Here is a 27,767-nt window from a genome sequence, read left to right on the forward strand (position 1 = left end):
CTCCAGGATGTGGGCGAACGTGTTTTGTTGTCAACAATTGAGAGAAGACTTCATGACCAAAACGTCAGGGGATTCACCACAGGATTAAAAGTTCTGGTAAGACAGAAAAGACAAAACAGAAAGACCAGGTTGCAGTTCACAAAAACTTACAAAAAGAAACCGGTAGAAACCTGGAACGAAAATCAACCTTTATCAAAATGATGGAAAGAGGAAAGTGCAGAGCAAAGCATACTACCTGATCTGCCAAACGTGGTGGTTCAGTTAAGGCCTGGACATGTATGGTTGCCAATGAAACTGATGATTTTATTGCTGCTGGAAACAACAGATGAATGCAGAGGTATACAGAAGGCTTCTACGTGATCAGAAGTCAAATGCATCAGAACTCAATCAGACATCTCATCATTCAGCAGACAACAATCTTAAACACACAACCAAAGCAACCAAAGAGCTTTTAGGGGCAGAAAGGTGGAATACCCTCGACTGGTTGGAGTCAGACAAGCAATCTCAATATGACTGAGCTGCATTCCTTTTGCCGAAGACCAGACTAAAAGCAGAGAGGTCCAGGAGAGAATCACCAGGGAAGATACAAAGCGTCTGCTGATGTCTAGGGGTCAAAGACTAAAGGCAGATATTGACTGCAAAACATTTTTCAAAAATAGGCATTCTGTAAGCATTGAAAGGGCTGTATCTCTCTCCCACACATTCTTTCTATAAAGCTGAGACATGACACTTTAATATGGTATCAGTGAAGTGTGAAGGTCCACATACCTACAGTCTGGACTGTTTATCAGAGAGGACGTATTTCCAGCCATGTGTTACAACAGAAAGAAGACATACAACAACAAATCAAAGTGTATTTCTTTTATTTGCAGTACATGTTTTTTTATTTTTTAATATTTTTTTTTAAGAGGTGGCATCATCAGATCCCAGTGCGTGTATTCTAGTAGTGCACTTCTTCGTTGGTTGCGGTTTTTGGGACGCGCAGATCCAGGAATTCTTAAAACTACTTGCATGGCTGGATTCACTAGCAAACATTACAAACCAGCACCATACATATAATGATTTCTTGTAGGTATTTACTCATCTTTTTTGTGTTTATTAACATTATTGTCCTTACTACATCGCAAACAAAATCTATCGGCCATGTTCTGACTCAAAGAACTTCCTGTCTCTAAACCAAACCCTGGCCAACAGTTTTGTTTGGTGGGTAAGACTGATTACGTAACATTATGACTATAAACAAGTCACAGAAATAAAAATCGATCTTATTCATAAAAAAGGAAAATATGGATTGACAGTACCAAACATTTTCTTTACCTTCAGGAGACAGCTAACAAAGGCTAGGCCCATCACATACTACTAGCACAGTTTGCTGAAGGTATTGCACATTTAGTTTAAAAACATAAAACAAACAAAAAAAAGAACAAAAAATACATATAACAATTCTCTTACTTCTAGGTGAAGTATACATAATGTACAAAACTAGAAGTCTGTTGAAACCGACAAATAGTACACTTTCAAATAAATAAATAATGGAATCTGTTATTCACACGTCTTCGATAGCTAATTCTGCAGGCGACTAAATATATGCAAGAACTGGCAGAAATTCAGCGTGAGGTAGTTCATCAAAGCCGACTTAAATCAGAATGACATTGTTTGGAGAGATGCAGTAATAAAAAAAAAAATAAAATAAAAAAGCAACAACAACCTAAGAAGAAAAAGAAGATAAACAAAAGGAAACAAAAACTCAAATCACAGCCCCTAATGTTGGGCTAGAAAATTAAGAGCACTTTAGACGACAAAGTGATTTTTCTGATTGATTCTCTTTTGCAAATTTGACAAATGGGCTAATATGAAAAATGGATACGTCACTGTTTTTCTCCCTGCTATTGCTTCCTTCTTACAGATGTGACATTGTTTCAGTCTTAGTTTTTACTTCTCATCTGTCAAAATATTACTGTACATTTACTACTGGACAGTTTCATTTTTTTACTGCTGTAATTTACAATAACTGACTGCAGACTGTCATTATTGTTGCACTGTATTAACAAGGCTCTACAGCTGCTAGCACTGCACCTTGCTAGCAAACCCCTAATGTTCAATAACTACCAAACAAATTCTTTTTCAATTCTGGTGACTGAGAAGAGAGCAGGAGCCTTTGCACCAGCTGTTCATGAGCCCAGTTATGAAGTATACCAAGTTTACAAAATGGAGGTTGACACATCAAAGAATAAAAAAGGGTTGCACCACAAAAAATTTTAGAAAAATCATTAGTACATATTCAAACCCAGCAACTGCCAGGTTTAACAGTTGTGTAGCTAACTGCTAATGCTAACATTAGCTTGCTAATATATTAACTGATATGAAGCTACTTTAACTGACAGAGCTAACATTAGCTTACAAACATAAATTGTTATCATGCTACTGTAACTGACCGAGATAACATTAGCTTGCTAATACATGAACTTGTTACCTAACTGATAAAGCTAACGTTAGCTTGCATATGTAATAAATATAGACTGTTGACTAGCTAGTGATAAAACTAACTGTTTGCCTTTTATGATTACCCGTTTACACTGAAGAGTAAAAGAGGTAATTGATATGGTTGATGTTCCTGTCTGACATTTGATAAAATGCTGTTTAATAATGATATAAACTGGGAAACTTTTGTCGCAAATAATGTTAGACTAAGTGACCAAATAAAACTAACTGGGTTAAAAAGATATTTCCCACTTATCCTACACTACTAATCAATTCTGAAACATGCATACTTCAAATATGCATATATAAATAAAAAGTAATATCTACATTTACAAAGCACTAGCAGTTTCTTTTATGGGCAAAGACAAGTTGTAAAAGGTGCAACTTGATTTTGTAAATGACTAGTGTGTTAAGGACTTAAGAAGGACAGACACACTTCGTAATGGATCTACGAATAGCTGGTGCAAGTCCAGAACCTGAAACAGAGTTTAGTCCCACATATCTGGCAGACAATAATAAGTTGCCTAAGCAGAGCTCAGCACAGAGCTGCAACGTGTGCTTCAGTCTGAAGACAACCTTTTCTTGCCACTTTGCTTTGAACTGACTAGATAAACGTCCGTGTCAAAGACCAAGACAGGTTCCAGACAGACACATTGTCTGTGTTACACATTGAGACAACATCCACCAACACCTGCTCATGATCCGTGACAGAGCAGAATATATCCAGACTCTGCCTCTAGCAGAAAGGAGGTTTAATTCAAACATTTCTAGCAGGCAGACTGGCTGCATGAAACCTCAATAGATGGCACAGTAAACTAAAATACAGAACATCATCACCTCCTTTGTTTTATTCATTTATGACTATGACGTTCAATGACAACTTGCCTGGAAAGATTTAAGTTAATACGTCTAATTCAAACTTTTAGTAATTTAAAAATGAATTAGCCAGAAACACTGTGGTTGTTTGGCTCTGCCTCTCAGAAGTGTGTTTGTGACTAAAGCAGTCAGTCTGCCTTTTAACAGTAATTATTATCCAAAACCCTTCACAAAATACTGACAATAACGCAGGGTTCACTCGTAGTTTGCTCCAGTAGCTGACCTTTAAAACTTTCAGTTCTTGTTTCTCTCTCACAGTCATCATATTGAATTAGTACTCAAAAAAAGCCGAAAAACTGTTATTAACCTATATTTCGGTTGCTGTCACTGCAAAGAAATACTTCTTTTTACTTTGATGAAAGACCTTGATAAAACTGCCTTTTCTTCTGAAATGACTCAAACACATGCTTAAGCATCTCACCGCATACATCATCATCTTCTTACCCTGCAAGACACCACAGTCTCCTGCCCGAAGGGTCAAAATCAAAACAAGTAGAAAAATATACAATACATTTGTGAGAACTACAACCCCATCATACGTTATTGGTTTGATATGGACACTTCTGCTGTTACCCAGACACCTTAAAAATCTACACAGAATGAATACACTTCCTCCCACAGCGTACTCAGGAATGAATGACAAACAACAGGCACTTTTCCTTTCAAAAACAAATCAGAAACACTTAAAAAGGGCACTATTATTGCATACAGTAAGAATAATTTGTTTCTTTTGACTCTGCTTGTTTGTGCTGCTGTTTATAACATACTAAGTTTTAGGTTCTTTTATTCACAATTCCAGGCATGTCTGGTATGCAAAGTGTTTGGCCAAAAAAGAAAAAAAAAAAAAAAAAAATCACTTTTGAATTCCCAAATTCACAAAAGTACATTACTAATAACAGGATCTAGTAGTAGGAAGCAGAAATCTTTTCACACTGTTCCATCAGGCTGCAGAATCGCTATCCCTCCGAGACACCGAACATCAACACATTCACGTGCGTTCTCAATAACACAATTCCCTACTTGACTGAACCACATTCTACTTTACACCGTCACCGATATCACAACCTCGCACAACTCTACGTCTCGAAAAAAAACCCTCCCCAAGCACGACAAAAAACATTCTAAAGTCCTGAACCGTGAACAATACCTCACTGTCAAAGCAAGCCAGAGGAGAACGTGAAAGAGCTCCATGCATCCAGTCCTCCAAAGCAAAACCACCACTCCAGTTCCATAATGTCACACTGCCTGTTGCAGACAAGAGAAGAGGTACTTTAAAGCACTTAAAAATACAGAAGACAGTCATCAAAATGTTCCAAGTTATCTTGCGGGACCTCACTGTGCCATTATCAATCCCATAGCTTAAGTGTAGATCGTAAAATGACTCATATGGTGGAAGAAAACTTTCAGTACTTTGAAATTTTGACTGAACAGGAAGTGAAGAATGAGCAAATTATAAAGCTTTCATTAAGGTGAAATTTACAATGTAGGCTGTAGTAGTGACTCACAAGAAAAAAAATATTTTTACAAATCAATCTAAATGACCTCGGTCAAAATAAATGGATATGTCATATGCATTTAAACAATATCCATGTCATGTGAAATAAAACAAGTAAGGGGAGTACTAAGACCATACATTTGTCAATTAAATTATGTTTCAATGGCTCACTGCAAACTCATGTCGAAGATAAAACTACATCTAAGATAAAATCTGTACAAACTCAATCTACATTTATATGGCAAGTTGTAAAAGCAAGTGAAAACAAATGACTTTCAACAGAAAAATAGATCACATTAAAACATTTTACAGATATTTCTTTAAATTCTCACTGTCGGTTAATACAAACCGGAACATAGTGAAATCATAAAAATTCTCTTATCATCATCTTAGGTTTCTGAAAAATTAAGAAATGCCACAATAAATTACAGCTAGGACTCAAATGAAAATAAATCCTAATTTAAAAAAAAGACTATAACTGTCATAAAAAAAGAAAGAGATCTGTCCTTTCAGAAATGTTTCTCAAACAGCTAGCTGGCTAATCGCTACACTACTGAAGACAAGCACACAGAGGAGGTGGGAGGAGGCAGATGCAAGAGGGGTGGGGGTTGAGAGCCAGTGTCGGGCTGGTGGTCTCAGAGGTGACCAGGGGCCGTGGCCCAGCTCAGGACCAGGCCCAGCCCCAGGACCAGAACCAGAACCAGGAGGAGGTGTAGATGATAGTCATCTGCAGCAGCCCAGGGGACCTGTGGCCGTAGCAGCAGCAGCAGCAGCGGCGGCGGCGGCGGCGGCGTTGGCGGCGTTGCTGGCCGTCTCCAGGCTGCTGTCGGTGTCAGTCAGAGTCGGGTCAGTGGACATGGAGGAGACATCGGTGGCGGAGGCGGAGGAGGACGTGGAGGGGTGGTGCTGGTGGTGCTGGTGGGGGCTGCTGCTCACTGCTGCACCTGTGCTATGAAAAACAGGAGAGGGCCTGTGGTCAGCCATCGAATGTCACCATGTTACTGTAGCTGGGTTTAATGAAGTCTGGGTAATGCAGGAGCTTTTTTACACATGATACATGTAATGTTATAATGTGTTTCAAATTCCAGTGTATAAGATTAAAAAACAGCAGCACTACTGCCTACATTACGTGCTGGATAAATGCTCTGCAGTGAACTTATTATTATTCTTATTCTTCTTAATAATCCTGTGCCACTTGTAAATTTATGCCAAACTTAAGTAGAGTCATTACAGAACATGTATTAAGTGTGTAACTAGACAAATCACTGTGCTAATTCAGTCACTCTCCTGCACACAGTCTGACTCCATTAGAGGAATTACTGAAATTAAGGATGTAAATACTAGGCATGGGCCAGTTACTGGTTTCAAGGTGAACCGTGATTTTAACGCAACAATATACCAACCCTCCCTAAGCTTAACACACACGTTTACCAATGTTCCAAGCATTCAGTGTCATTTTAAAATAAAATAGACTGTGATCAGTGGAAAAAAACTGTTGTTTTTCTTACCAGGCATTTTAAAATAACTCATTTAAATATTGTATGAAGATGAACTCAAGCCTTTACCTCAATAGAAAACAGGGTTAGGTAATGCAGACTTTAACACACACAGTCTACACTCACTGAGCACTTACATCTGTGTATCCATGTAATTATCAGCAGTGAAATACATAAAATGATGCAGGTACAGGTGATGACTGCTGACCTGCCTGGGGTGTACCCCACCTCTCACCCAGTGTCAGCTGGGATTGGCTGCAGCCCCCCTGCAACCCTCAGAGGACAAATGATAAAGACGATAGATGGATGGCGGAGGTCTGGGGCTTCACATTAAACATCAGGACGGAGAAAAAGTGACTCTGGCATGACTGTTGGTGCCAGACGAGCTGGTTGGAGTATTTCTGAAACTGAGTACTGTTGAACTGAGGCTGCTCAGAAAGCAAAAGGAGGCTGTGCCCAGCTCGAGCATGGTGTTTTCTAATAAAGTGCTCTGTGAGTCTGTGTGCACAGACATGTTGTGTTCACAACACCATCTCTGAGAGGTAAAAGCTCACTTACATATGCAGGCTCACACACTCACACACACACACACAAGAAACTCCACTAACCTATGGACGCTGGCTGTCCCCTGATGACGCCGTTCTTTGTCCTTTCTTCCCAGTCCAACACTTCTTTATATATCAACTCTGCAACAAACAGAGAACAATCATTTGGTTCAGTGAGGAGAGGAGAACAAACAGAGACGGGTGAGTGCTGTAAAAAAGCCTCAATCCCAGACTTAAACTGTTAGAGGGAAGAAATAGAAGAGTAGAGATTATAGGAATATGCCTGCTGCATCTCATCTTTAAGTCAGTCTCCTAAACAGTTTGTACCTGTTAATTATCATTTTTAAACAACTGGTGTGATCTGATTTTATCGGAATATTAATCCGTTTCACTCTCACCTCGCAAAATAAATACAAGCCCATTTTTACAGGATAATTTCATATTCGAGGAGAGAAACGTGATGATATGTGTGGAATCAGGAAACACCAACATGTCTCACTCCAGGTGTGAATCTCCTGCTTTCATTATCACTCTGTCAGCACTGAAGAGAGCGTCTACACAGAGGACACACCTCTTCACCTCTGTGTACCCCCAATCCAATTCCTCTGCTGTTTCCCAAACACAAGTTTGCTGTCGATTCATTTCTCTTACACTGCTGATATATATTATGCTGCAGGCTTATGCTACATCTTCCACTGAAACCCAGTAATAATGACAACTAGTTTCCAATTTTCACCTGTTTATCAGACGTTTATCAGCTGCTAAAAATACACAATCTATGCTTTTATTTAATCACAGCTGAATGGTTTATCTATATGAAAATACCACAGATTGAGGTGTAGTGTATTTGCACGAGAGACAGGAAACCAAGAAGAGATGTCCATTATGGCATTTATGAAATCAGACAGACTGTGCAGAGGAAACATTCACCTCAGTTTGAGAATGAAGATTAAATGTCCCACAGGCTGCGCGGCACGAACACAGAGCAACCTTATGCAACACACTGCAAAAAGCTAAGCACTTATGACAGCTTATCCGAAGAGGAGAGGAGAGACAGAGGATCTTTCATACCTTTCCACTCCTCCACTGTGTGCTCCCTCTCATCCAGCTGCTTGTCTGTGATCACTGGTGGTGGCTGTAAAAAGACAGACAGACACACTGTTTTATATATTTCAGTTGTCTCTCCACACTGTCGCTCTAAACATGAAGTTTACAAACAACACAGTGAGGTAAATGATCTCTGGGCTCAGAGACAGCAAAGTAACGATCCCAAAATATTTCAGGACAAAATATACCTCACATTCCTCCTGAGAATATGACTTAACTTTTACTTGTGTGCACACGATTGAATTTTATCTTTTCCTTTGTCTTCCTGCCTAAATGCATCGACCTACGTTTTTACCAGGGCTGTTTATCATTATCAATTAATCTGCCCATTATTTTTCTCATTCTGTTTTGGCTATAAAATATCATCATTATTAGTTTTATGTGTTTGTTTTATGAACTTTTCACTCATCATTGTGAATCTGAATTCAGTGCGGCAGCTGAAGACAGTGATGAACAGAAATCGAACGACAGAGGGCAAACTCAGCTGCTGCAGCTCCCAGCTCAGGCTGAAACTGACTCAGCTAACGATGGCATGAGATAGAAAACCGCTGCATTAAACCTTCCTCACATTAAAACCCATTTAATGCTGATTTTTTTCTGCTTTGCTGTGCATAAACCCTTCCAGCAAAATACCACAAACTACTAAATTCAAATTTACAGCACTGACAGAGTTGGAATAAACTACCCTAAAGCCAGTCGTGAGAGAGAGAGTTATCCGTCCTCCCCAGAGTCACTGAGATTTGATGTATTTGTGCAGTGTCAGAGCAAACTCTGTGTACAAATCTGCACTTTTCAAGGCTGAACTGTCAGTTCTGAGGAATCGTTTCATGCCACAGAGGAGAGGGGAGGAAAGAAAGCAACAATTCACTTCATCTCCCAATCCGCCTGATCACAGGCAAAATCAATTTGCTCTGGCTGAGTCATTGTGTTTCCAAGGAGAGCACAAGGGATTGTCACCAAACATGAAGCCTCAACTTTAGAAACATTCTCAGACTTTGTGAGGACCGTGGACATCCCAGCACAAACACACAATCTGCACGCAGAGAACATTTTCAGAGAGACGAGGTTAACTTTGTAGTCTTCAGACCCTAAAATGGAGTTTTTGTTTTTGAGGCATGGGCTCTTCTCATACTGCATCTCAACAGGAAACTCAGAGGGTGCACATCATCTCGTTACTTTCTACCTCTGTGGTTAGAAATAATGAAAGTGTGATCAACCTGTTTTTGCACTTATCAGAGTCTACTAACATTAGGATCAAAACAGTTGAGGGTTTGTTTGCTTATGTCGCAAGGTAACAGAAACTCAGATCTGATCAAACCAGGCTGCAACGGTTTGTCTATTATCTTTTAATGCAGTAATAAAAAATACTAGTACACACCGCCTCCACTTCAGTAGGGTCGTACCACACGTTGATGTACGGGTGCTGGAGAGCCTCGTCCACTGAGATCCGTTTTGAAGCATCGATTACCAGCATCTTGGATAGTAGGTCTCGGGCTTGACTCGCTGAAAATAAATAGTGGCAGAAAATTTAATGAGAATGGTAAATGTTCAGCTTTCAAATGAACTGTTTTCCATTCTGCAATTTGTTCCGGTTGGAAGCGTCTGGCTTCGTTGATGTGATGCATTTCCTGTTGAAGCAGGACGCTGGGACGGGGCACAATACAGGGAGGAACCATTCAGAGGTGTGAATGAGTTAAGTATCTTTGAGGGAGGAAATGACAACAATTCAAAAACTGAATAGTTTGACTGGTTTTAACTAACTGCCACACGTTGATGTCACTGATAAGATCAGTAATTACTTATTTAAAGGTGCCTTCTGGAGTTTCCCCCATAAAAACAGATACTGTGTGTTTACATGCAGTATATCCTGCTAAAATGCTTTGTGTGCATCCTTGACACCTAACAAAGGCCTTGCATGTTAGTGTGCACCCTCATGAATGATATAATTATAACAGGAACCCAGCAACAACAACACTGTAACACTAGTAGCATTACTAGTGGTTGAAGACTCCACAGAGTGTCCTTAAGTCTTTGCCTTTTCACAAGAAAAATCTGATCAGAAACATTAACCGAGTCATTTTGTGTCTGTATTTTGGTTTTTCGAGAGCTTCCACCTTGATTATTACATGTTCTGTGTGAAAGCTTCGCTGCTGTGAACTATCAAAGCTCCAATACGTGCATTTTACCAGGAGTACTTCAGGGGAATACACTTGTTGTCACATATTCCTGCCTGTGTAAATTAATGAGGACAGAAAAGGATGAGCTCCTTTTTTTTCTCTTCTTGCGACATCTTGCAACAGCTCGGCAGGCGCTTGCTGCGAGTGTTCCTGTCATCTTCTCTCCATTTACACATGAAGACACGCTTGAGGTAAATTCCTCTTCACAGTAAACAACTCGGTCCTGAACTGTCAGCTTCCGTAATAAGTGCTTAATCGAAAACAGCCACTGAAAATTTATGTGTCACTTGGGCTTTGCTGTCAGCAGATGTTTGTAACATTGCGAGCCATACAGTACAACACAAGCTGATGTTATATGAAGGAAAGTTTTTATTTCTGCTTTATAAGTGTGTGGATATATACTCAGAGTCGATCATGGACCCATTATATTAATCCTCCTTTCACAAAAACAACCATTTAAAAAGTCACTTATGATAAATTCTACATCAGCTAAAACAGAGCTGGCTTTAAAATAGTCTTTTGAGCAAATTTCAGCAGTAAAATTGAAGCCTATTGTGGAATTAAACTCAAAACACTGATTGCTTCATTATTCCTGGCAACTTCTGGTATGTGATAAAACAGCAATTTGAATTTTCCAAATGGTTCCCCTGCAGGCTGGACAATAGCTGCACCTGTAACAGAGCAACTCTACACCAAAATGGTTTTAACTCTTGCCAGGCACTGTGCTTCAGCAAGCCTTTATAAGGCATAACATTGGCATAATAGAGAAACTACACCGTCTTTACCTTTCAGTTTGTTGTGTTCAGAGTCTGCAGGAAACAGGACGTCAGGGAAGAGCTTCTCAAAGCTGTAGCCGGCGTATCGTGGCCGGTTCTCCACGTAAGTCCTCACTGACTGGTTGAGTTTCATCAGGAACTCCTGAGATGGTGTCCCCAGCTGCTCGATCACCTTATTCCACTGGTCGATATCTTATGGTTAAAGTATTAAGAAAAGCCCTCGGCTGGGTTTGGACAAAAGGAGCGGCCATTCCAGAGTTGGATTAGGTCATTATGGGGAATATTTGGAACTCAGAGAGCTGTTTTGAGCTGCTGTGTCTTGCTCTGCATTGTTCTGACTTGTTCCTGAAACTATTTTGTAACTCCAAGTGTGCTGAAAATGTCAAATCTCTTACTGGGCACAGGATGTAGAAAAGGCACAGCTGCTTTACCGTGAGGGATTAAGATTATCGACTGTGTTATTGGATGACCTGGGAGGAATTTCTCGACACAAACAGCTGTGAAAGGTCTGTCTAAATCTCATTCAAACCTGTGGAAAATCAGTCAGGATGGACTGTGTGGGAAACATACACTATGAATTGTGTTGCAAAGATTATTTCAAACATCTGCACTGTATAATACTCAAACGGTCCAGATGCTGGAAACATGTATGCAACTTTTTTTTCTGGAGGACAATAAGACACACATAAATACAGATGTAACATGTACATATCTATCTGGAGGACACAAAGAAATTCTTGTTCACATCTTTGTTCATCCATAGCAATAAATGAGAGGCCTAGCCTAGTTGGAAAAACAACTGAGTCAGTCTGAACTTTGTAGGTGGGATTATCTTCTTGTGCCAGAGCCAGAGCAGAAAAAAAGCTATTTAGGTTGTTGAAAAAAGACTTACAGAAATAACAACTCTGAAATTGACATACTTCTTCAATCATGAAGAAAAACATTAAGCTAACTGCTCCTAGCTACTACATTTTCTGTGTTAGGCTAGACGTAGCCTGATTAGCTGTTTAAAGTTAACCAGTTTTTTTGAAAACTTAATGAATAAATACAATAACAACATTACTAAATGAATGCTGTCACCATTAAACGGCACAAATATTTTCATGATAACATAGTAGTCAAATATAGGGATAGATTATTAGCTATTTACTGTTTCTACGCTGTTTCTTACTCATGAGTTAAAAAGTTAAAGTTTCGCCATTTCAAGCTAGCGGTTCTTCTTGGTCATACAAAGTACTTTACCCAGTGACAGTTATTTTCATTAAAGTCTAAAAACATCCTTTCTTCCTCTTGTCCTTTGTCTTTATAAAACAATTAACACAGCTAGAATTATCAAGCTAATGCTATATTAACTTTAGCTAACCAAAGTTAACCATTAGCATATCACAATGTTGAGCAACTATTAGCTTCATAAGGCAAAGTAATTCATCAGTAATATGTAGATAGATTTAATATATAAGTTTCCCAAATATTTATATACACAACAAAGTTTCAGTGCTACTGGTTACGCAGCACAGACACTATTAGCAATAACAAAAACTCTTAATGCTGTGCTAATTGACTCATTAACAAGAAACTGCTAAAATGAACTTTCAGGAAATCATGCGAACCAACTTAAACTATCTCGATATCACCAACATAATGATAAAGAACTACTAACATTGGGGTTGTTCATGCACAAAAAAGGAAAGAATGTCGGTGTAACTGACTACTTTAAAGATGGCTGCACTTGATGTAGGCATCATTAGTGTTAATTACACCTGTGCTTTACCTGCTACAGGCTGTCATGCCTTGCCATGAAAAAAGTTGTATTCTTCCTTCACTCATTAAACACCTACAGCAGCTCAGAAAGTGTTCTCTCTAACACTTAAAACAGAGGCTGCAGCGGTAATAACAATAATCGTAATAGTTATAATATTTAATTTAAGAGACTACAGGCCTCCCATTGTGTCCAAAGACATGAACAAGATGTCAGACAAAGGATGAGACAAAATTTTGGGGGTTTGGATGAAGGTTCAACTCAAGGATACGATCAGTGCCTGGAAACAACACACTACCCCGGACCATTTCAGCCATGATGCAGCCAACAGACCAGACATCAACTGAAAAATGAAATGACAACCACCAAATTAGCATGCAGGGCTTAAAAACAAAAAAACAAACACAAATCAACAGAACAAAAGGGTAAAAATAAAAATAATAATAAAAAAAACATGATGTACATGCTAGGTGATGTATGTGACAAAAATGAATTGCATGCAGTTGAGCGCACTCTCAAACCTGGGTCAGCGTCCCACAAGGCAAAGGAAAATTATTACTATTATTATTATTACTATTCTTTTTGGCCACAGTTAACTGCATATTTCTGTCGAAACAGCAATATTACCATCCAAAGAGGAAATGTTTAATATACCTTCTACATCAGCTGGAGTGAACAGTTATCTTAGAAAAGTGAGACTCTAACTTTCAAGGTCATCTGAAAATGTTTTTTTTTGTTTTGTTTTTGTTTTTTTTTGCAGAAATGCATTTTAAACACCCTCTGTATCCTCACTGAAATACATGTGAAATTATTATTTGCCTGAAATTATTATTTTTGAGCTTTTTTGTCACACCCATGTGTGTGACATTGCAGACTGAGAGACTCAAATATTTGGAACAAGCAATTAATCTTTTTGTGTGACTGCAGCCATGGCATCTACAAAGACATATGGTAAGCAGTTTAAGGACAGAAGAGGGTATTTTTTGCAGTTCAGTTTTCTGCTATGAAAGAGCAAACTACTAAATTCTATTTCAGGTTTTCCATGTGACTGTCATGGAGCTTGAAGCAACAGTGTTGCTGCTAAGGTGAGTGAGGAGGGAGCTGCGTGAGTTTGTGTATCAGTAGGAAGAGCAGGTGGGTGGATGCAAGTGGAGGTGTCAGGCAAATCCGAGAAATAGAATTTCCATAGTTGCTCACAGGATGCGATCTCCGTGCGATCCATTTGATGAAAAATAATGGTTTGAAAAGACTTGTGCTGTTTGTTTCACAACTAATGCCAGACACTGCTGCAAGCAGCTCAAGGATACAATCCCTTCCTGGAAAAAGGATTTTGTGGCGAACCATTTCTGCCATAATGCAGCCCACAGCCCAAATATCCACTACATATGCGCAGCATAAAAGGAGGGAGAAGAGAATAAGCAAAAAAAATGCAACAAGTCAGCAGGAAAAATTAGTGTCAATGTTTTTGGTCAAAAGAACTAAAGATGAAGAGCATTAGTATTTAAAGGTTTTGTTATGATGGAGCATCATTTCTATGAATCCACCTCATGATGCCTGTACTACGAAATTTTATCTAAAAATTTAAATTTGCATAAGTGGCTTGATACCTGAAAGTCTAATTATTTGCTAAGCTAATGGAGCCCCACTCACGTGTCTGTCAAAAGAGTAGTTAAATATTTTGCGGACTATGCTTCCTTGCCATTAACTAGATGGTTGGACTGATATCACCTGCATGTCTGTTCAGTAAGTACAAAGCTACAGCCAGGAAACAGTTAGCTTAGCTTGGCTAAGACTCAAAACAGGTGGAAACAGCTAGCCTGGCTCTGTCTGACACCTCTGCTACCTTTGAACTGAGCCAGGCTAGCTGTTTCCCTGCCTTTATGCTAAGCTAAGCTAGGCTAAGTATATATCTGACTCTGGCTTCTGACAGACAGATATGAGAGTAGTATCAGTCTTCCAATCTAACTCTCAGTGACTAAGCATATTTCCCAAAATGCTGAACTACTCCTTTAGGGTTGTCTTGTATAAACTGTGATAGGATCCAAGCAGGAGCGCTATGTGAAACTGCTGAAGCATGCACAAGTGCCTGTATCCATACTTCTTTTTTTTTTTAGCCAGGCTGTATCGAGCTCAGGACGGGCAACCTCTTAATAAAACATCAAACACATGCTGCTGGGCAGTGGAGTCCCCAGACAGGAAGTTTCCCACAAAGCACTGATGCCCGACATGCCAGCTTCCCCCAAGTGTGACCTTTACGGGAACAGGGAGAGTGTGTGTGTGTGAGAGTGAGAGAGAGAGTGTGTGTGTGTGTTGGGGAGGTGCTGTTGAAACATCTCAAAAAAGGGGAGGGCCATGCAGCAGGCCAGGCAGCAGCTCCTCATTGGCCAGTCGCTGTCAAGAAGCCGCTTCCTCCACTCACCGTTGGCCTGGTAGCCCATGCCCAGGATGACCTCAGGCGCGCGGTAGTAGCGGGTGACCACGTAGGGCGTCATGAGGAGACCAGTGGCGGCCGTCCTGGCCAGGCCGAAGTCCAGGATCTTTAGAGTGCAGTCAGACTTCACCACAATGTTACTGGGCTTCAGATCCTGGAAGGAAAACATGACACAGTTACAAATCTGATTTAGACTAGATTTTTGCCTTACGTGCTGCACTGCTTCATGTCGATCACATGACACCTACAGGAAGAAACTAAAGCCTCCAACAAGACATAAGACATGCACTGAGCTACAACTCTAATTAGCACTGGCAGCCTCCTTTCAATCATCTTAACTTTGCTGCTGGATGGAAAAAAAGAGCTTTTGAAATAGTTTGACTTGTAGAGAAAGTGTTTCCCCTCTTCTGAAGCTGATGCTGACAAACTAACCTCGCTCTCTTGCTCTTCACATTTCCAGCACATGACACACCCCGTCATAAACAAGGATCATTGCCTGTGGCTATGATCTACAAATGGCTATCTGCCAGTTGATTTATTACAACAACTAATTTGCCAGCCATGACAGGATTGTCTAATTAGTTTTCAGTGTAATTTACATAGCTACAACTACACTGGAGAATCATGCACTGACAACTACAACACCCCTACATCAAAGTGGCCAACAAAGTCAAGGAGGCTGTTCACTAGCAAACAACACAACACTCATCTCAGGAAGACGCATTAGAAGTGCATGAGTATCATCACTTCCTGACAATGAGACTATCAAACTAAAGTACATTCGATTGTGCTTGACCGCTCTGATGGGAAGGAAAACCAATTCTAGAGCGAGTGCTCTGCAGTTGTGAGCGTCTTAAAGAGGACTGGAGAGCTTTCATCATCCAGACAATGCCCACAAAAAAAACAAGGGAGCCAAATCTTTGAGAGACCGTGACTCATGTTGCATCTGTTCACCTTCTGAAAGCTTTGCGTGCCGAGCCGCGCCGTGCCGCGCAGGAGCTGGTTAGCTCCGCCTGTGGCTCAATTAGTTCTGGCTGGCAGAGCAAGAGGAGCTCCGCTAATCTACTGCTGCTTCTTTCACTGAGGGTGATTGACAGAGTGCTGTCAGTGTGTGTGTGTGTCAGTGACTGTGTGTGTGTGTGTATACAAGATGGATCCTTTGTGTATCATTGCTGGTGCTTCAGGGTGTGTGTATGTGTGTGTGTGTGTGTGTCATACAGGCTCTGATGTTTCAAGGTGAGTATGAGCACTTGAGTATGTGTCTACCTGTTGGTATATATGTTGTTTTAGTCATTTTTTTAAAGGAAGAATATCAAATATTTGTAGTTTCTGGCCTCTCCTATGTGAGGATTTGATGTTTTTCTTTGTCCCATATGACAGGAAACTGAATATCTTTGGATTTTGGATTGTTGGTTAAACAAAAGAAGACATATGAAGACATGATGTTGGTCTGTGGGAAGTTGCTTTAAAAAAAAAATCAGCAGATTAATCAATAATTAAAATAATCTTGAGTTGCAGCACTACTTTATATCTCCTTTACTTCATCCGTAAAAGAATGAAATGTAAAAATGACAGGTTGTGGTTTTACAAGACGTTACAGGCCTGACTACTTCTTGGCTAGAAGCAGTGACTCTCAGCCAAGAAAGGAAGTCTGTGCACCCAACCAAAAAAAAAAGAAAAAGAAAAAACAGTCAAATCTTCTCACTCATTTCTCATCAAGAAAGCAAATAAGCATATTTCCTAAAATGTCGAACTATTCCTTTAAGTCCAAACTCTGAACTTTTAAAAATGGATGGATGGATATGTTATACACGATAAGTTAGTTGCCACTGAGTTGGCTTATACCAACTTTTCAATGCCATCTGTAACGTTTTTCTGCTGCCAACCACATTAGTAATTTTATTAACATATCATTGGTGGCAGCCTTGTTATTTTCTGATTCCTCAAAATGTCTGAAGCCAAAACATCCACACCTGCTCGGTCGGAAAAAATTTAATTTACAGGTGCATATTGGTTTGGTCTAATATCTGGAGCTGATCCAAGCAAACTGCTCTGTGGGCATATATACGGTCCATTAGTGAGCCTCACCCTGTGTATGATGCCTGCGGCGTGTAGGTGTTTGATTCCGCACAGCATCTGGTAGAGTAGGTAGGACAGTCTCTCATGGTCCAGCTCCATCTGAATCACCTGGCAGAGGTTGGCATCCATCAGCTCCATCACTAAATACCTGCAGGGAAAACCACAGAGGTTAAAACAAACAGGTAGGCGGACAAACCTGCACAGAAAATCCCACATACACCAGCTTTTCACCAAGTATTTTACATTGGCTGGTAATTATTTCATACAGGATGTGACCTATTTTCATGTAACAGTGTGATACAACTGACACACATTACAAATGCCATGTAATATAATCCAAAGTGGTCAGCAGTTGTCTGACTTCTTAGTGTCCAGATAGCTCTGAATCTTCATGCCACTGAACTGAGGACAGGCTTAAGTTTCTCTGCTGTGTCAGTAACGAACATTATATTATGTTATCAAACATTAACTAAAATTACTCCAAGCAAAAAAGAAAAGTAAACTACATGTTGGACTGGCTTCCTCACCCACACAGCACTTGTTTTGCATGGCATTTAGAAAGTGACAGTGAGGGTTCTCCTTTCCTAAACAGTGATGATGTTATGTTATCTGGCAGCTGTTACATCATCAGTTCCTTCAATCCTCCCACATGGAGTAAGGAAATTGTGACAGATTTTATTTTATTTTTTTATAAAAAGCAACACCTTGCTGTCACAGTGTGCAGTTTACACTGTAAAAAGTAGATAGATACTTGTACATACTTGTAATACACCGACTGAAAATGGGTATAATGCACCATCATATAATGTTTTTGTTAAAATTTGAATGCAAGTACACATTGACACATATGTACATGCTGAAAACCATATTGTTTTTAAACTTCTATGGTGCACTGTCATGAACTCTGCAATACAACTATGCATCCAAGTATACAAACACACAGACGAATGGAGCATTCTTCTTCATCCTCTAACTGTGTGTTTGCCCTGCAACCCTCTGGCTATGATTTGTCCAGTTTCCTTTTTAGCTCCAATCAAGCAGACACAGCACTGTAGACACACACACAGACACACACACAGGGCTTCTAGAGGATGGCATTAATCATGTTTGTTCCAGTCATACTCTGTGAAACCATCGCTTCCCCCCACATTTGGGTCTAGTATTCCCCTCTCTGCGATTCTACAGCCAGTTTACATTTACGTGGACATGCTGTCGACTTCGAAAAACACATCCAGGATGCTGCTAAATATACACAGTCCACACAAATGTAGAATTCATGAATGTCGGGAGATATACAGGGGTAGGGCTTAGGTATTTGGAGAGACTGAGGAATCTGCACTCCACAAAAACCATCAGAGAGATAGTAGTTTGTATGTTGTACACTGTGTTATGATACCCAACCTCAATATCAAATATGATCAACTGGGCCTAAAAAAGTCAAAAATATCAATATCTTCACTTGCAGTAAGGCAGGATAACACATAGACCAGAGACCGAGCGAAGCTGCACAACCCCCTAAAAGTCAGAAAAGATCATCTAAGCCCCCAGCATGCCATATCCTGTATTGATTTTACAAACATGCAGCGAGCAGATGTTATTTGGCTCAGTTATACTCACACATCTTGGAATTCTTCCAGTGTCTTCTGCGGTGTGAACACGTTTAATAGGCCGATTATCTGCAGAAATTAAAACAACACATTAATTAATCTGCCGGTGCGGAGGAGAGATGAAGACACTGTGATGAATGGCACTTCTTTATCCCTGAAACCATCACCTGAAAGGCTCAGACTGCAGCAGCACTGAGCATCAATAATGAATAACAACAGGACATTGACTAATTCAAAACACTACACAAAAAACACGACATTGCAAAGAATTTATGAATTGTAAACTCTAAAACAACCTGGTGCATTTAAAGCCAGATGGAAGCCTGTTAGTTTCACAGATGAAACTATACAATCCCTAATGGAAGAGTTGATATCCAGAAAGGTTTAAAAAAATAATAATAATTAAAAAAAACAAAAAACAAGTAAGGACAGAAAAGTCGAGCTCTTACGTTCTTGTGGTTGACACATTTCATGAGCACCAGTTCCCTGTAGGCCCGTTTTGCGTGAGTTTGATTCTGAAAGGGCCGGCTCAGCTTCTTGATGGCAACGTTCCTCTCCAAGTTGTGGTCATACGCTGAACTGAGGGGGGGGGGGGAGCAACAACTCAGTCAACAGTAATGAATGTCAAATAAAACCATAAGAATACCAAAACCTTCTCTGATGACCACAGGAATATTTCTCACACACACACGTTGCATTGTTTCAACATTTAACCAGTGGTTCCCACTGGTTTTTTCATTCGTCCACTATGAACTGCCAAGTAAAACATTTTCAGGTCTTCAACACAGGATCTTTAAGTTGTTGAAAATGATAGAGGACATTACTGAAGTCCAGTTCTTCTAACTGTGTCTTTCTGTTGTGTAGTGCTGGGCAGGTAACTTTTCAGAGCTGTTTTTCTGAAAACATCTGTCTGCAGCACCAGGAAACAGAAACATCACAGGCTGTAAAAACCTAAACAATGAGCTGAAAGATGCTTAAAAGCTCAGTAGAGCTGAGGGGAACTGCAGTCTGGTGATAATTTTCTGTGGGTTCGTCACCACAATCAACCCCTTTTACATTCAAGTAGTCATGTGATACACTGTTAATATAAAATATTGATTAAAGAACCAAGATGTTTGTGTGTTGACCCATTTCTGAAGGCACGTTTTGAGAACGTACTTTTTTTAGTTTTGTTGTACCAGACGGCATTATACTGAAGGATGCTGTTAATATTTTGTCCACTTTATAAACCTCTATGGTGGGAGTCTGTCTGTGTCTGTCCATTTAAAATGTCTGGTTATATACTGCTAGTACTTCATGGCAATAATGGATTTACACTCTGTTGCACCAGTGTTAGTGTTTAAATCACTGGGGAATTAGGAAGGAGACATTTCAGTCTGTTTGTTGTATCTGTAAATTAAGTTTCCAGGAAACTGATTTAAAAAAAAAAAAAAAAGGAGATACTGTTCACATACAGCGACAAAACTCTGATCCAACTCATGCTGTTCTGGAAGGAACAAAAATATACTTATAACATCCTTCAGATGGAGCAGAAGCTTTACACTGTACGAGGGGTTTCTATTTTTCTAACCGTCCAGCTCCTGTTTAAAAATATTGTTATAAAAGACAGTCGGACAGCGAGCTCTGCTGTGTGTGATGTACTTTTGACTAAAATGCACTCAACATCATCAGAGTCTGGATCATCATCTCCATCCTCCGACCAGCCAGCCAGAACAGCTGGTGGTCAAACTGGGTGGACAGTGTTTAGCAGATGTCAAATTTTTGATGTCGGATGTTGACCATTCAATTCACCAGTGTGTCTGATGGTGCTGTTTACATTTCTTCAAGTCCCAAAAAAAAAAAAAAAGTTTTTTTTTTTCTTGTGAGTAACATTATTCTACAAAAATCTTCTAGAGGATTCTGCACAAAGCTGAAGTAAGAGAAGCAGGGTAGATGTTGATATTTTAAGGACAGCAATTCCTCACATAACAAGCTGAAGTCTTGACTGATGTTCATGTGCATCACTTTCTCGGTGTTCCCACCTGGTATGACGACCAGAGACGGCTAACGACAGCAGAGGACTTAGATGAGTTCATCTCACTCAGCTCGTGTTACAAGAACTGGATCTAGATTACTTTCTGGATTTCCCCCTTTGGACATTAATTAAAAATCTGATGCTCCAATCAACCCACTACTGGAATGATGGCTATGAAAACAATGCAATTATGGCACAACTACTGATGTTATAGAATATCATCATGATCGTCACATACAGGACACTCACCCCTCCCCTAATCCTCTCACGTCTACAGAAATCCACAGGGAACACAAAACCACGCTGCACTGTCAACAAATACTGCATTATGCATTGATTTCTGAGTTGTATGCAACTGCTCATCTAACATCTGATGTCATCAACTTTCAGAGCCAACAGCTGGCGAAGTCCGAGCACTGCATCAGGAGCTTGGGTCAAATGTTTTCCCATCTGACAGCCTCTTAGAGGAAGGTTTAATGAAGTTAACAATTAAAAAGAGGAGGTGAAGGTTACTGAGTCTTAATAGAAGAGGTGAAAACTGCAGTAACCTGATTTACAATGAAATTTCAAGTGATATTTGTATTTTTTGTTTGTTTTTTTTCCTTTGACTTACCAGACAATTCCCTGTGCTCCCGATCCGATAGGTCTGAGGTTCTGGTAGCGCTTTAAAACCATAAAAGTTGAATCGCCCACATCTATACTGTAGTACTCCTTTTCACGCTTGTTCCGGTTCATGGTGAAGGCCGTGGACAAACACTGTGACTGGGCATCCAAGTGGAGCTCACCTCTCAAGACCTGCAGAGTGTGAAGAGAAAGACGACTTTTGTCATTTTCTTTCGCACATTTTCAACCTTTGTTTTCACACTTTCCATCCAGCAGCTAATAAAAAAAATACACTGGACCGAGATATAAACGCACTTCATATGACTTTTATAGCACATAAACATCTTGTCATTTTGTAAAACTTATGGGAACCATTCTTCTTGTCAACGTAGGACATCTTTCATTCTTCTCATGATGGGTGAACAGATCCTGTTTACACATCAAGCCAAAGAGTTGGGACCACAGCCAGTGAAGCTCTGTCAAACTGCTCAGACAGTAGATCTGTCCATCACACAGCATAGCTCATTACCTCATCACCGCATTCAGTTAATTGAATATAAACACTCCCATGGTTAGGATTATAAATAGAATTGTGGATTTGTTGAGACATACTAATTCGTGCAATGGTTAAATCTCATCTCGCTGCCTCTTTCATCCAATTACAGCCTTGATTCACCACCAAAAGAATTCATTAATATCAGAAACTCAAACCAGCCATGCTTCTTAAAGTGTGCTTCGTCAGTTATAATGACTACGAAGCCTCTGAAATACATCATATAGCCCAGAGGAGCTGTGCATACAGTGCATGAAACCCAAAGGTCAGAGCGACGGAGCGATGATCCAGGCATTCAGAGACACAGAGGAAGCAGGAAGCCGGGGTTTGACGCCGGGTATAAAGACGACTAAATCATTAGTGGAATTTGGAACATTGTGGTGAGGAGGTCGGCTTTGTGATGATAGCTGTACGTTCCACGGACCGTGACCTGACCTCTGGATGTCTCCTGTCTACCGCCGGCCCACCCCCAACCTTTCAGTATCAGTTAGCCTTTCTTCCTCTTCCCTTCGCTCTCCTCTCCACTACACTCTTTGTTCTATTCTTGGTTTTGTGCTGCCCTTCAAGACCTTTGCTCTTTTCTTCTGTTCTGCCTTCTCTTTCACCTGGCAGGGCCGCAGTTGCAACCACCCGAGTTCAAGTCGGATCTGATTCAGGAGACCGGGTCCAGTTGGGTTCAGACCAGGAGAGAGAAGGTTTCAAGTGTAAGACAAAGACAGCAGAGAGTGATCTTTATACTGGATACAAATACTGCAGCCGTGTCTTCCCCTGTGCCTCCACTTCTCCTCTGTTTCATCCTGTTTTTCCTCATCTTTGTCTCCCCTCCTCTCTCCTGCCGTCTTCCCTTTGACTCTGATCAAAACGTCGTCTTCTCTCTCCTTTCTGGAGAACCTTGTCGACAGTCTGCAGCTGAGCCAGCGGTGCAAACAGTACAGGGAAGGATAAAAGGTTCACAAAAGAGCCTGAACTCGGTTATTTTATCTGGCAGCGAAGAGACATGCTGCCAAATGTTTGGCAAAAAAAGACGTAACCCAAGCAAACACTCACACACTCGCATGTGTGGAAACATAAATAAACACATTTATGAGTTGTCTACATTCAGACAAACAAATTGAGTCACCTTATTTTAACCTGCACCCAGTCTTATCCCCAACCAGTCATCCTCTGAGATGCTTCACCTGACTCCCTCCAGTTATCTCTGCTACACCTGACCACATCCTACCTGACTCCAACCTGAAGGGGGAACGGACTTTGTTAAACACAGGACCGGTTTGTGCCAGTCAGGCATGATTTTCACTCCATCTGAATGGTACACACACACACAACCAACATGAATTGAGAGCTATGTGCGGCATATAAACAAAATACCATCTGTACTAACAGCATTGCAAATAATAGTCAATAATAGTCTTTCAATAAAAAGAAAAGAGGGGCGGTGTATTTTGGCTGTTACTGCAGTGCATTGCGTGCCAAACCACTGACTCCTGCCCTTTGCCCACTGAGCTGCAAATGAAACTGTTCTTCATGAGAGTCACAGTCTAACAGGTAAAAGCAGAGAGTGTTATTCATTCAGGTTAACTGCATTAGCAGCCACTCTGCTCTGACATTAGCACAGGGAAAAGCCACTTTTATCCAAATCACTGTACAGACACACGGCTTTTGAAACAGAAACAGACTATGTACCAACTTAATTTCTTTGCCCCACCAGAGTGGGTTGTAGATTTGTAAAGTGCTGCAGTGTGTATTGGTCAGCATTTCTGAATCAACTCAGAGCTGCAGACGGTAATAATCACAATCCTTGTGTGAACTGTATTCTTCTCTCTCTGAACACAAATGGAAACATTTCTCTAGTGTCTTCGCAAAAACTTACAAGCCGTGAAGAGATTGAATTAAAGTTGAAAGTATCACCTGCTGCACCACCTGCTGCCTTTTGATCATCAAGTCACGGAGATTAAACCTCATACCGAACACCTCATATGTCTCCTGCGCTCCATGTAGCCGTGTTCCCTCCGCCTTTAATTCGTTTGTCAAAAAAAAAAAATATATCCCTGCACAATCAAACAGAGCACAGCCTCAGACTTATCACTGCAGCAGACTGATTAAACGTGCACAGAGAAATTCCTCAAATTTATTTAAGTTTCAGGTTTTGCAGCTTCTGAGTAATGTTTATTATGTAATACTTCCTCTACCAGTCACCAAAGTAAGGGAATTTCACTAATGGGCTCAATGCAGGGTGCAACAATGGATCTTTTTTGTCATAATTTAGACCAAACAGAGCAATGTCTTGTCATGTGATCACTTGCCTGTAGCGAAGATGCTACAGTGACTTTGATAAATAATGTTCTGATGTTTCTTTATCTCCATGTTATTCAGTCAGATGTTTCCCCATTCAATTTAATTAACTCCTGCTCTTTTATCAGTACCCACACTCCACAGAAAATAACTTGAACCCTCCTTATGCTGATGCACCAAGCAGCAAAAAATGCCAGCTTCATTTATCAGAGGTGCACGGCTGCACAGAGATTCAAATGAACACACGAGCACTGCTAACATGCTTTTCAGAAAATGTCGTTTGGTAAATCAAATATAGGCCACACTGGAGGAGAGAGAGCGCCTGTACTCGTGCTGTAACAAGTACACGCAGGTCCATCTAAACCCAGCAGAATATGTCTAAACTGATGGCGCACGGTGTGACATGATATTCCCTCCCATGTGAAGACAGAGCTGCATATATCGGGGTTACTGTGAGACCGGAGGATCCGTGGCCGCATGTTCAAACGGGGCTGAGCGATATGACAGAGCGTGTCAGGGCTGTCAGCCCAATTCAGCTGCTAGAACACGGAGAATTGGTGCATGTGTGGCCCCGCATCGCACTTTCATTACACAGCACACCGATAAATAAAACTGAGTGGTGCCGTGCGTTCCGCATGTTTGTACATTATTGCTACAGCAATATTTTATCTATCTGATGATCATGTGACACTGTCAGGGGTCAAAGGTCATTCAGATCTACTAGTAACCCTTCAGAAATGCTGCAGCTCTAACATATAAGAACAGCTGCATCACAGATTGTTGCCTTCCACTGACAAAATGGCTGTGAGCTAAATAATACCTCTGACAACCAGACAGATAACTATGTCAAAAAGTGTCAAAAGCAGCTTTTTCTTTTTCTTTTTTTTTTCCAGCAAGCAAAGACACATTAGCCTTGGCAGTCCTGTCCGGATTTACACTGCCCTCTCCCCCTACAGCTGTCCATCACGCCGTCTCTGCTGGGAGCTGATCTGTCTCTCACTGGCTCGTACAGGTCTGCTCCTCTTTCACTTCCAAAGCAGTCTCTCGGCCATGCAGATTTCTCACGAACATCAAACAGATTTTGTATTATCTGGGCAACCACGATTGAGTCCACTGGCTATTTAGGACAGTTAAGATTTTATCAGCGAAACCACTCGCATTCAGCCAAAGTCACGGCTGCTGATAAGAGCCCATAAGGGCACGCTCTATGCCAAACTCTGGCACCAGTAAAGGCCATAAAGCACATTTCTTATTTTTGCCCAATTTATTAAACAACATAGATTCTCTGACAAATATTCCACTGTGTAAATCTGGTCAACACCACTTCTTGTGCAGCTTCATGAGGTGCGAACATGAAACATGCACAAGGATACAAAAACAACAAATGAAACATCACATCTGAACATGATCCAAAGGTGTGGAAAGACACCGGGGAGTGATGATTCTTTCTCAAGGAAACTGCCCTTGCATTCACCCATGCTGCTTTCATTTCTATTATCTGTGTCTTGGCCGCCAGGTTAGAGTAGGTCAACCAACACATGCCGCAGTGTAGTTTGTTTTTCCATCAAGTAATAACTCCACCTACTAAGGCAAATCATGGTATACGCCCGTGGGTACTATAAACTGATCTGTCAATGAAGTTTGGATACAAAGAGCCACACTGTCCGTTCTATTTTAGCATGAAAGGGCTGAGAAATCACACAGTGTTTCAGTTATTGAGAAAAATGAGCATGACCTCATATTCACAATCAGCACGCCCAAATATCCATCAGTATCAACCAACAGGGCCTTCAGATATGATATCATGTGTTAGCCAGGACTCATAATAATCCCATCTCTGCAGGCCACCTTTCACGTTTGGTGCAGGAATCAGGTTTCTTGGTGCTTTTGGCTGACCATCGCTGTTTTCTTGGCAGGTTGTTCAGTAAACCTCGCAAGCAATGTGCAGTGCAGTCTGGGAGCTGCATCACCCAAACATGACTACAGGAACATGTAATTTAGATGCATGCATACAATGTCAGCCTCACCCACCTTTGACCAGACACTTCTGACAAACCACACAGAGTTGTTATTATCACTTCTGAATTACAAAACTTCACATCTGATCTCTTGGCTTGATAAGGTAGCTTACATTACTACAGAGGTAGATACTGTTTCCCAACCCTCTGACTGCAGCAACAGAGATAAACCAAACTGCAACATTATGCAACTGCCAAGGAACGATATAAGGATATTCACACTTTATTTGCAAGTCAGTGAGGCGTTAGCATCTGTAAAAATCACGTATAAAAACACACAAACAGAGAGACTGCAGCATAGTGTACAGCCAGATATTGATATCCTATCTGTCCTGTGCTGTTATTGAATAAATACAGATTCTGCTACAGCAGTTTACTCACCTTCCGAGCTAATGCTATGCATATATGTATGTAAATGTAGGATTATTTCACAGCAATAAACATCACCAACAGATGCTAGCTTAAAAAAACATGGTGTACTCAGAGTGGTTTCTGTTTACATGCAGGATGTTATTGTCTTTAAGTAGCAGCAGCGTTTTAGCTGTACCTATCACTAGTTGTGTGACTGGCAACACCACCCGGTTCACAGTTTACAGTGTAAGCAGTGCTAATGTGTGTAGCACCGACACAGGTTACAGTAGTGTGCCTCCCAGTGTAGCCACTCAGTCTGGTTGCCTTCCACCAGTTAGGCCGGACCTGTCCTGCCCGCTCCGGTGCTCACCGTGTATGTTGTAGTAACACCTATTCACAGTAACGTGTGTGACCCAAATTCTGGCTGTTCCCATCCCCCCCAACGGTTGACAATAACACGTCAAACATGTCTTAAAGGGAGGGGAGGAAAAAATCCATATGTCGAGCTCACCCCTCTCCGGTTAATTCCAACGGTTTCGACCCGCAGTCGCCGCTCGCCGCCCGTTGGAGACACAACCCGTCCGTTCTGGGAGAAAAACGACACTTTAATCCCTCTTTTTTTCCTTCCTCCGGATATACTTCCGTTTCCCCCTCACACTAGCAGGCCGGGATCACCGCAAAATACATGTGTAGCTCCCAGCGTAACCTAATCTTTGTGCTTCCGTGACACAAGCAGTTTCTGCCATTTCATACCGACGTCGTCGGAAGCTTGCGATGTTTCCTCGGCTGCACAATGAGCAGCGGGGGGACGTTCAAGACCGCCTGCGCGTTCCCGGCAGCCGCTGCGGGAAGGCGGAAGCGACGGTTTCGCAACGTTTTGAAATGGCATTGCACAAAACAAGAAAATACTAATATTTTACACATATTCATGAGTGTATTTTCAAAAATATATATATATAGATAATGTACATATATAATGTTTGAATAAACACATGTATACAAACGATATGTAACTATTTTGCAACTGAAATAGCATTTAAGATATATTTTTTTTTGTGTAGCTTGCTCATGTAGTTTTGTAAAATCTTCATATCAGCCAGTCAATGT

The 27,767-nt window shown here is 40.8% G+C and overlaps 1 protein-coding gene across 3 annotated transcripts; it reads right to left on the bottom strand.

The window, feature by feature from the left end:
• Positions 1–846: 846 nt before the first annotated feature.
• On the bottom strand, positions 847–27,463 carry mapk8b (mitogen-activated protein kinase 8b). 3 transcript variants are annotated; one of them, XM_018661130.2, is made up of 12 exons: positions 27,172–27,463; positions 21,457–21,638; positions 19,279–19,408; positions 18,840–18,898; positions 17,232–17,370; positions 15,132–15,297; positions 14,020–14,091; positions 10,963–11,145; positions 9,379–9,503; positions 7,965–8,028; positions 6,957–7,034; positions 847–5,796 (listed from the first exon to the last, which is right to left on the bottom strand). In XM_018661130.2, exons 2-12 carry the CDS (start codon positions 21,576–21,578, stop codon positions 5,576–5,578), a joined length of 1,359 nt encoding a protein of 452 aa, XP_018516646.1. In that variant the 5' UTR covers positions 21,579–21,638; positions 27,172–27,463; the 3' UTR covers positions 847–5,575. The 3 variants fall into 3 exon arrangements, with proteins under 3 accessions (XP_018516646.1, XP_018516657.1, XP_018516627.1); XM_018661141.2 differs by lacking the exon at positions 14,020–14,091 and adding an exon at positions 12,984–13,055 and having other exon boundaries at positions 27,172–27,462; XM_018661111.2 differs by lacking the exon at positions 14,020–14,091 and adding an exon at positions 12,984–13,055 and having other exon boundaries at positions 5,653–5,801; positions 27,172–27,461.
• Between the last annotated feature and the right edge of the window lie 304 nt (positions 27,464–27,767).

Source organism: Lates calcarifer, linkage group LG23 (assembly GCF_001640805.2).
Source record: "Lates calcarifer isolate ASB-BC8 linkage group LG23, TLL_Latcal_v3, whole genome shotgun sequence".
In the NCBI taxonomy this organism is placed as follows: Eukaryota; Metazoa; Chordata; class Actinopteri; family Centropomidae; genus Lates; species Lates calcarifer.